This window comes from Lineus longissimus, chromosome 7 (genome assembly GCF_910592395.1).
Source record: "Lineus longissimus chromosome 7, tnLinLong1.2, whole genome shotgun sequence".
Taxonomy (NCBI): Eukaryota; Metazoa; Nemertea; class Pilidiophora; order Heteronemertea; family Lineidae; genus Lineus; species Lineus longissimus.
This window is the reverse complement of record NC_088314.1, coordinates 12,954,913-12,965,936: the sequence shown is the minus strand read 5'-3', so window position 1 is coordinate 12,965,936 and position 11,024 is coordinate 12,954,913. Positions and strand designations below refer to the sequence as shown.

At 39.3% G+C, this 11,024-nt stretch overlaps 1 protein-coding gene across 1 annotated transcript; it reads right to left on the bottom strand.

Annotated features, from left to right (window-relative positions):
* Positions 1 to 392: 392 nt before the first annotated feature.
* On the bottom strand, positions 393 to 10,896 carry LOC135490673 (M-phase phosphoprotein 8-like). The gene is made up of 6 exons (XM_064776005.1): positions 10,882 to 10,896; positions 10,440 to 10,543; positions 10,240 to 10,299; positions 1,291 to 1,373; positions 1,037 to 1,097; positions 393 to 622 (listed from the first exon to the last, which is right to left on the bottom strand). The coding sequence occupies exons 2-6, from the start codon at positions 10,540 to 10,542 to the stop codon at positions 456 to 458; spliced, it is 474 nt and encodes a 157-aa protein (XP_064632075.1). The 5' UTR covers position 10,543; positions 10,882 to 10,896; the 3' UTR covers positions 393 to 455.
* Positions 10,897 to 11,024: the final 128 nt, after the last annotated feature.

Below are 11,024 nucleotides of genomic sequence, written 5' to 3'. Positions count from 1 at the left end.
CGACGGACGACGACGACGACGACGACGACGACGACTACGACGACGTCGACGCCGCCGCCGCCGACGGACACAGCGCTATCGTATAGACTCCCCTTACGGTGAGCCAAAATGTGGAAAGTGCCTCGCGGGAAAAGAATGAATGAGCTATGTGTAACTTCAATGGATGTACCGGTACACAATAATTATACTCCTACACAGTGCTAGAAATAGAAGTCCAGAAGTAAACTCTTTCAGAAAAAGAAGAAGACTGGAGTTTGAATGTCACCGTTGCTCAAGTTGTGCACTCAAAGCTATCATCTCTGCAGACAATTGCCCTAATTACAGCAATGCATACATGAAGATGTAGCCATTGAATACTTGACAAAAACCATAAAAAAAGTACCACAAAGAAATTATTAAAAACTAAATGCTGTTTTATTAATTTGTACAACAATACAATCAAGTACAAGTCAAAGCTATTTTTGTTCAGCTAAGTATCTCTTGAGGATTTTTTGAGAGTGAGCTGAGTCGATGTGGTTCAATGGCTCCCAGCTGTCATCTTTTACATCGTAGCCCAACCACTGCACTTTGTACTGCAGCCGTCCTGAACTCTTCCGTTGGGCTGTTATCTTTTCCACGATACCTGAAATATATTTGGAAATAATTGTTGAGAGAGATATCAGAAAAGGAATTGTATTTGTTGTGAGTTGATTGCGAGTTATTGCACTTGCCAAGTCCCCTGGAAAACTTGCAATAACAACAAAGATATGATTTTTTTGCTATAGTATTGAGGCTGCCTGTAAATGTATAGCGCTATTTTGAGAGAATTCACAATGCAGCAGTCAATCAGAACTCTAGCCCCCTCTGGTAAAGGTTTTGACACCAATATTTCTGCCATGTCTAATAAGTCCTGGGGTGAACAAATGTCGAATTATGACCCTATTAAATTTTTCTGTGACTCAAATTGTCATGAAATGCCTTACTGGTGGGGTTGGGTACACTGTTCTGAATGACCGCTGCATAACATAGTACCGAATACACAAATCCTTAATTGTACCTTGGTTTGCTTCAGCAAGTTCAGCTACATCTTTACTTAGCTGTTCATCTTTATCTGCAACCTGGAAGAGTGGATAGAAATGGTTTGGGTGAGTTTAGAATGAAGACAACAAATTGCTATGGATATGGTTCTAGCCATTTGATGAGGAGGTTTACAAAATGAACCTTTAAGTTTATCAATTGATTTCAATATTCAAATAAATGTTTTAAACTTGAATAAGGATAATTTAGAAAATAATTCAGCTCAAGTCCTACCTGTTTCCCTGCCTTCTTCTTTCTGATGCCAACCGTTATTTTGGATTTCTTTGTTGGTCGCACTACATCATCTCTGTTCACACCTAAAAAGGAGAAAAATAATGATGGTCACCATAAATGGTTACTTCATTTACTTGGGGAGGGAGACATTTAGTAGTTGCATTTACTATTATTCACAATGTGATCTTATTTCTGTTCCTGAAAAGTTGTTTTCAGTGTATTTCTCCTTGAAATCGATCACTTCAGGTACTATTACTGTGCATACCTAGCTAAATTAGTGTCTAGTTTCGTCTCTGATGACATTTATTTCGTAAAAATCGCTGTTTTTTTTCTAAAAAGGTGTTTTTGTGGTCATTTTGGCTGTTTATTTCGAGGGTACGGTAGGAGGTCATCGTTCACTCGATAACTCTTTTTAAAATGAAATAAACGCGTTTTAAGATACATGATATGAATTGATATTAATATTCGTTAAGTGGGATTGTCGGTGGACGTTCATTGTTGAACAGTTGTGGTGGAATTACGAAAATATATCGATATCGTTGAGAGTTCATTCATTAGGGGCCTGCCCTCAATTTTCCTTACAACGCCTCTAGCACTTGGCAATTGCCACCATCTTGAAAAGCAGTGCCGCGGATGGCTATCGCATCGCCACTACGCATGAGAACACGATGGCTGCCCTGCGCTGCATTGATAGTTCGTAATAAATTCACATAAAAACACACCAGAAGATCTCCGATTTTATTTACAAAGATCATATTTTGTTATTTATTGATAAAACAAGCCATTTTACCACAGCAGGTGACACATATTAGGCCTGAATAAGACTTTAGAATTTGAAGTGGTGGTGACGATGCCGATATCCAAGATGGCGGAATTATACCAGTGGTCAAATCTCATCTATTTTGGGTAATTGCATCATTATTTCTTTTTGTGATTGGTGATTTGTAAAATTGAGAATGATTGAAAAATCAGTATTTTTTCACCTAAAGGCATGAGTGAACATTTGATAAGTTTATTGTGATTTAATTGGTAATTTGGTCGACATTTTGACAATTATATTTAGCAATATTTCGATAAATGCGGACCTGCTTCTTCCTCTTTTCGTAATCCGTTCGAAGGGGTGACGGTGTTTCGATAACTCAGGTCAGTTTCACGGCAAAAATAAGTGGTAGTTTTGAAATTCGAATGTGATGTACACTACAATGCACGTGATTGATGGTTGAACATTCACTCTCGTCGACAGTGTATTATTGAAATACTTATTTGATTGTGATGATGGTGTATTGTACTATAACTATAGGCCTTGCATGCTCCCAACGTGTGGCATATTTCACATTGATACTACCAGTAGGCCTATCAATTACAAAAAAATAGATTGTGAGTAAAAATAGGCCTACAATCAATGCTACATGTCATGAGGGTGGGAACGGGGAAGGGGGGGGGGGGGGTAACTGTCTCGACGTCCCGTTAGGAAAAAAGGCTTATCCCGTTTCCCAATACGCAATTTTAGCCGAATCGTGACGCAAAACACGGCTTGTCTCGAATCCCGCTAAAATAAGGGTTAAGGAATTGAACCCGAGGCGGAGGACCTTGGTTGAGTTACCAAGACACTCTCGGGTGGAGCTAAAATACAGTCCAAACCCGAGCCGACAGGCGAGGGTTTGGAAGAAATTTTAGCTCAACCCGAGAGTGTCTTGGTAACTCAACCAAGGTCCGAAGCCGAGGGTTCAATTTCTATTCTAAAATACCTCAAACTCAAAAAGATAGGCCACGAAAATAACTTGAATATGTGCGAATTTGGCAAATTCCATCCATCGCCGGCCCGGCCGGAGCGCCGGTAGCGCCATTGTTTACATTATATTACGGCAACGTTACAGAAAATGAGACATGTACATTTTGTACAGCGCGCATAGGAAGTCCGCATCGGCTCGCTCAAGTGATGCTAAAATCCGCGCAAATGGGCTATTTGGAGCGTTTTTCTCGGCAAATATGTGTAGTGCTCATTAAAAAACTTAGGGTGGTTGATGCTTCCTTGACTGATTTGTGTTTGAAGCAGTGTTTTGAGCGCCTCAAACTTCTGAAGTGAGCCGAAATTCCATTGACGTGACGTGTGCATGGTTTCCACATTTTAGTGCAACCCGAGGGAACTTTGGTAGAGCATCTTGGTTGCGTGTCCAAAACACTCCGCTCTCAGAACGAGGCTTATGCATTTTCCATTTAAAAGTTGACTTTACGGTACCAAGGTATTTTAGAATGTCTATCCCGAATCCCGACAGTTATTTTCGGCCCATCCCAGTGTCCCGAAAATACCCGTTCTCCCCCTCATACATAGTAGACCATATTGTCACATTGATGTTTTCTTTCATTTATACAGTTAGACTTCCGAGATCTACATTTTCGACAAAGGCCTGGTGTAATATTACGTACTTGATGAAGGTAATATTAATTTCTTCAAATTTGAAGCATGACGTTAATGGGGTACCAGCACAACTTCATTGACTGCTACGTGGCGCTGGTGGTAACTAAGGTATTGCATCGCTCATATCACTTGAAAAAAACATTTACCCTAGTTACGACCAAAGCTGCTTAGCAGAGGGCGATACCTCATCAGGAGCGCCACAATCATATCATTGGTGTGAAAGCATTTGTATGAAGTTTTTCAGTTCTCAATGTGTTCAAAACCTTAATTGTGAAATTGTGCACTTCGAATTCAAATTCACGTCACTACGTTAGTTTGACATCCATTGATGTCACGGTAATTTCACTGTTATGCTGTGCTGCTTTCAGGTTTAATGACACGAATGAGTACAAGTACATTACATTTTTCGACGAAGGCCTTCTGTAATTTCATACGCTTCTTACGGTTAGTATTGATTCATAATTTCTAGTAAAAAAGTTAATTTTGAAAGTGAAAAATATGTTACAAAACAATAGACCTGCAAATACCATATACGCAAGTTTTGAACAAATATCACACATATTCCCCAGTTGACTTGTGATGATATTGATAATGGTGGTGGTGGTGTTATCATGTACATGGCTTCTAACGTACCCCTGCGAAATGAATTTTACCTCAGGTGGATTTTGTTGGAAATAGCTGGAATTTCCAGCTCTTGGCTGGAATAAGCTGACACTTTGAATTTAGAGAGTTTCATCGAAAAGTTATAGCTGGCAAAAGCTGACAAAAACTGGAACTTTATCCATGGGGTGGAAATTCTTGGCATTTTCTGGAACTTTACTTTTCGTAAAAGTTCCAGCGCTGGAAATCTCTGTCACTTTACTATGAGATTGTCAGAGCTGGAATTAGCTGGAAATTTCAAATTCGATGTTTCTGACAATTGTTGGAAAAAGCTGGCATTTGCTGGCATTATGCAAATTGCTATTATGTTATGCAATTCTATCATGTGGTCTTATCACCTGACCTATCCCATGATGCATTACACCTCAGACAGGAACTTGTAGGTTTGAATTTTCAAGTCAAACAAAGAAATCATGCGGGAGCTCTTCTTATTTCTTGATTTTTACCCCGAATTCGATATCAAGATATCCAAAGTTTACACAAATTGAATTGGAACACATAAGGATTCAAATGAATGCCAAAAGGGTAATCTGGACAGGCCTTGAGGTTGTTTTTTTAGCATATGAAGAAGCCTGAATCAGTGCATTTGCTGTAAGCCTGTATTATTGTATGCATGATCGTGGACCCAGACGGTATCATAACTGTAAGATTTTGCATGGGAGATGTCCACAGCTCATGACTCATGTAGTGATGGAGTCAATCAACAGTCGGCTTGCTCCATCGTTCTTTTCAAGGTCGTGCAGTGATGTTATTTGGACATCCATTTTGGACGTCAGTCCCCGTCTTTAACCCTGCCCTTCAGACATCAAAGTGACAGAGTGTGCTATGTGTGGTTAACATCATGTTGATGTCACGGTATCCAGTTAAAACGGCACCTCTTTTTTATTTGGCTCACCTTGTGAGCCTATGCGATGATGTGGCGTCCATCGTCGGTGGCGGCCGTATGTTAGCGCGGCACGTTTCGTAAAGTCTGGACTTAAAATTGGAACACATATGTTCCATTGGGCCCTGGGGCAATTCACACCAATCTGGTCAATCCATGATCCTCAAACTTACGAGCCTAATATTACAATGTGAATACTTTGCACTATCTATATTATTAAACGAGAGGCAAAATTTTCCTGTCAGTGATTGTCAATGACGTCATCGTATCAACTGATCACAATTAGCTAAGATGTAAATGACGTGCTGTCTCCAGGATGGGCATTGAGCCCTGACGGCGCCAGTCGGCATTGATGAGCACTCCAACCCAGGTCATGTGGCAACTTAAACCATCTGCAATGGGGAAGTGTCCGCCTGGCAGAGGTGTCTGCAAGGAGCCTCTGAGTGAAGCAATAATCTTACGTTTTATATGATGGGCCTCTTATGCTCGTGTAAGTCCATTCAACACACACCAAGAATGATATTTACATTATAACAGTGTGACAAGATTGTGTCAGAAAACTAAGGGATTAGGTCAGTGGCATATGCTCAAAACTTGATAATGCCACAGCAATCATGTTTGCAAGTGACATAAATCACTTGTTTGCATAGATAATTTCAGGTGCCCGCAACAAGAACTGGTCATCCTAGCAACCTCTGTTGGAAGCAAAATCAACCTGCAACCTTTAATCATATTTCTGTGTGACAGAAATTGCTTGTTTGCAGTTATAATTGCAGATGCCATCAAAATTGAATTAGAATTGGAAATCGCACGGCCAGGGATCAAGCAAAATCAACATGCAATCATGTTTGCATGTGAAAAATTGCCTGTCTGTGGTGATAATCGCAGGTGCGTGTGACAAGATTGCAATCAGCAAAGTCAAAACCAAGCGATTATCGGTTTTACTCCACGACAAGAGATCTTCTTGTTGCATATCACAACGATTCTAATCATAGTCACTGTTGAGTGACAAAAAACGCCTGTTAATTAGTGTGCAGCGCTCTGATCGATTCAAACGTAGAGCAGGTCACATACTCAATATTAAATTTCCAGCTAATGTCAACTAATGCCAGCTATTTCCAATAAATGACAGCCCTGACATTCGTCGTTGCTTGCTGAATTTGTAATTTCCAGCTAATGTCAACTAATGCCAGCTATTTCCAATAAATGACAGCCCTGACATTGGTAATCAGCTGGAAGGCCTGGGTCAAGATTTTTCCACCTAATTCCAGCTCTGGAAATTAGGTTCCAGCTAATGCCAGGTTATGCCAGCTTTTTCCAGAGCTGGCATTTTCTGGCACTGCCATTTACCAAAATACCGCCAAACTCCAGCCCTGACATTTTCTGGAATTTCCAGCTAATTCCAGCCTCCTGGCAAGGAAAAATAGTTTGGAATTAGGTGGAAATTGCCGGCTTTTGCCGACAATTTCCAGTCGAATTTCGCAGGGGTAGTAAATGTTTTCTTTTCAGCAACATTCAATAGATTTATTTACTGTATTATCATTTCGACCAAGGCGAATTCGACACTTCAATTACACAAGGTTAGTAACTTTTGTTCACAAAATCCAAATGGAGGCAAATACAGAACAATCAAACTTAGTCATTCCAGTCAGTTACTGAAGCACAGTGAAAACTGTCGGGAGCAGTGCAACTGATGGCATGTCAAACTTCCAGTGACTGTCCCTGTCCATATATTTCAAGACAGTACAAATCTTGTAATCATTTTGTTTATGCAATGTACGTTATTATGTATCATTTCAGTACAATCAAACTTAGTCATTCCAGTCAGTTACTGAAGCACAGCGAAAACTGTCTGAATTAGTGCTGCTGATGGCATGTAATTACTCTACTACCACTACCAGTGACAGTCAATGTCCATATATTTTCAAGTGTGCGAAATTAGTACTCGTCTACTTCTTAGTGTTATTTGAATGCAATGTATGTTATAAAAATATTTTTTTAACACTATATCAACATTCTCATTCCTGTCAGTTTCTGCAAATCAGCTAAAGCAATCGCTACCAATGCAGCTGATAACAGCAATTCTTTTTGTTCCCAATGCCCATCCATGACAATATATTTCACGCATGTGACAGTCATGTAATCATCCTGTTTTTTGTGTTCTATTCATGCAATAAATAAATTCAGTTTTTTCAAATCATTGGTGCTACAAAACTATTCTCATTATAGATTATTCATATTTTATAAAATGCTGTCATGTCAAATTTTGTGTCCTATAAATCATTATGAAGTCGGCATTTTATATACAACTTTTGTACTCCTCCTAAATAAACATACAAATCTTGTTTTATGTAAACTTTGTATATGTGACCCGTTACAGCAAAACCAGGCACATGTCGCTCTGAGCTTGGCAGGTTGAGACGGACTGTTTGTTCATTTATCTATTGTCTGCCTTTTGCAAAATATGAGCACATCAATTTGTTCCATTATCTCCTGGTGTCATTTAGGCTCATCTTCTGTGCGACATGTACCTGGTTTTGCTGTGACGGGTCACATATTCTATAGATATATACAACACTCCAATGTCACAATGCCTCTCTCACTCGCTTTTATATAGCAAGATGTATGAATAAACATGACACACCAACTATGTACAAAATTGCTAACAAACTGCACCATTTGTCAGTACACCACATGAAATACAGAGATATGTCTTAATTCTAATCTTTCATTAGCGACACCATTTCTTACCCGAGTGCCTCCTTCATTCATACATCTTGTACTTTAACTCAAGATACCCATCTTTGAATATTTTTAGTATACCAAGTACCGGTACTACAATGTCAATGTATTGAAGTCATGTTCTTGTAGTGTTATTGGCTTTCAATTATCTTGTCAAAATACCACTTGGTTCTCGCAAAATCTCAATAAAAACAAATGCTATTGCATGTATTGCATATTCTAACAGCTATCCACTGTATCGATTTATCCATCATCTGTACTATTTGTCACAAAAATGTTATATTATGTAAATCATATTTCATTACATAATGCACACTGCCAATTACTGCTGAACCATTCATATGTCATTTAAATAAATAATTTTCAACTTTTTAAAACCGTCTTATAGTACTGTTCTTGTCACTTAGCTGAACCAATTGCTCTATAGCATGAAATTTCCAGAAATGCCCCAGGGACGGAAAAGTGCTGTTTTAACAGAGAGGTGTCCTAATCTGAGAAGTCGAGTTGAATGGAAACAACCAATTTGGAACCAAAAACTACTGTCCTTATTAAAGAGGTTGTCCTCAATAGAAAGGTGTCCACAAAAAGTAGGTCCACTGTATATGAAAGTACAAACCCTGGTACATGTAGTGACATCATCTACTCTTCGATGTGGACACCTGCAAATGCAGCGACAATGGGTGATTTTGAATAAAGACTAGCAAATGCTTTTATCTAAAACTCCATGTACATTTACACTAGGCCTTTCTGTACAAAATTGAAGTAAAAGCATTTGCTAGTCTTTATTCATATCACCCAATGTCACATCAGTTATTTAATTCATCGTCCTTTGTGCAGATGGCACCACCCATCAAGCATGTTGGTGACGAATAGTGTCGCAGCATTTCGTCACCGAGCTTACACGAAAATGCACTGTCATTCATTCAGCCATAAGTGTAAGACTGTAGGGTTGTTTCCAACCAAAACATGTTCGAAATGTGTCAAGCATTCGGAACACCCAAAGACTGATTAGAGAAGTCAAAATTGAATGGAAACAACCAATTTGGGACCAAAACTAGTGTCCTTATTGGAAAGGTTGTCTTTAATAGAGAGGTGTCTACTAACGGAGGTTCCACTTTATATAATGTAGGAACCCTGGTTGTGACATTGTCCATTCCTCCAGCTGCACACCACCAAATCCACAACAATGTCACACCAGTTATTTAGTTCATCATGCTTTGCGCTAGATGGCACCAACTGTCAGGCATGTTGATGAATATAGAAGATAAGTGTCCCTGCATTTGGTCTCAAACCCAGGTTGTGACGTTGTCCTCAGGCTGTTCATTCATATCTTTGGAATAGGTTGGCCAAGCCTCATGGTAAAGTTTGCTAGTAAATTTCGTCTTGGTGTTTTGAATGGTTGACACATTCTCAACTTGTCAATTCTTGACAACTTGTCAATTCTTGACAGGAAACAACCTTATGGCTGAATAAATGGTCCTGGTCTCCAGTCATCTGCAGCCATTAGGGTATTCATTCTTTTGCTGGCTGCTTCATTCTCTGCTAGTTGAAAATGGGTCATCCTAAACATCATCCACAAGGATTTTAGTCATTAATTGCAATACATTGTTATGATCATAAATTCACAAACATCATAGACTACCTGTGATAGATGCCGATTGTTTCAAATAGTTGCCACATTTCGAACTTTTCATAGCTGGCATAACGCTGCAGTCCTACACTTACATGAATGCATGAAACTCTCCATCAAATCGTGTGCCGTAAACTGCCATAGCCAATAATCGCCAGCCCCCCACGACAATTTTACTTCCTTTTGCTTACCAGATAAGAAAGACTGTATAGCTGATTACTATATATATTAGAACCTTGTAGGTCAACACTGCTGAATACTACATACCTATTTATGATCACCAATCTTCTCCCACTCTTTCTTCTTACCGAATGTGTCCACACTGCACTTATGGTCATCGTACTTTCATCTTATGTAAAATGTAACTTTTTACACGGTTTCAATAAACGATTTGTAATTTGTAATTTGTAAATTATAAATTTCACTAATAATTTGACGCCGCCAATTCCACTGGTCTTCGAAATACGTAAGCTACACTGTTGACGACTATGACACTCCTCACAAACCACATTGTGAATCAGACGCCGATAGGCTTGTGATAATGACTTTCAACCAGTGCCATTATGACACTGCTCCAGTTTAAATGCAGTAGTCTGTTGTAGTTTTTGTACTTACTTTGAATCACTGGAGCATCTCCAATCCCACCTCCAGCAAGATAATTGAGCATTGGCATAGCTGATAGAATAGAGAATAAGAATTAGCAAAGGTTGCACAGCAACATAACAGAATGAAGCATATTTTAGGCAATCCTGTGACGTCGTTGTGATACACCAACACCAAACGTTATCAAATAACGCCTAAGTATCAATGCTCACCACTAACACTGACACTAGCTTGATCTAATGATGGGAGAGATTCTTCATCATCTGAGAGGGGAGTACCGGTGTTTTCACCATCCACTGGTTCTAGCTGTGGCATACTGCAATGTAACACAGAGTACCGTTTAAGTAACATATATTAACGCACGAACCAATTTAGAGTTACCCACACTACTTCAAGCCTTACTAAAAATAGCCTGAAGATATACGTCCACTTCAAAACAATTCTAGGCATGTATGAGCAATAACCATTTTCTCAGTTTTTGCAGTTCATTCATGGTTACTGGACTCGAATTTAACATGCCATAATTTGGGTTATGACATCAATCACATTTAGCTATGTTAGTATGTATCTGTCAACACTGGAGACCTGATCAATGTCAAAATGCTTCTACTATTAGCATATGAATGCAGAAGGCCAAACAAACAGGGACATTACCTGGAGGTAGAGGTGTTGGTTTAAGGAATTAATACCGAGCTGGCGGTCATTGGTTGTATAATCAAGACCGCTCGGGTAGACCGAAAATGCAGTCCAAAACCCGAGGCGCTTCGCCGAGGGTTTTGGACGTAATTTGAGGTCTA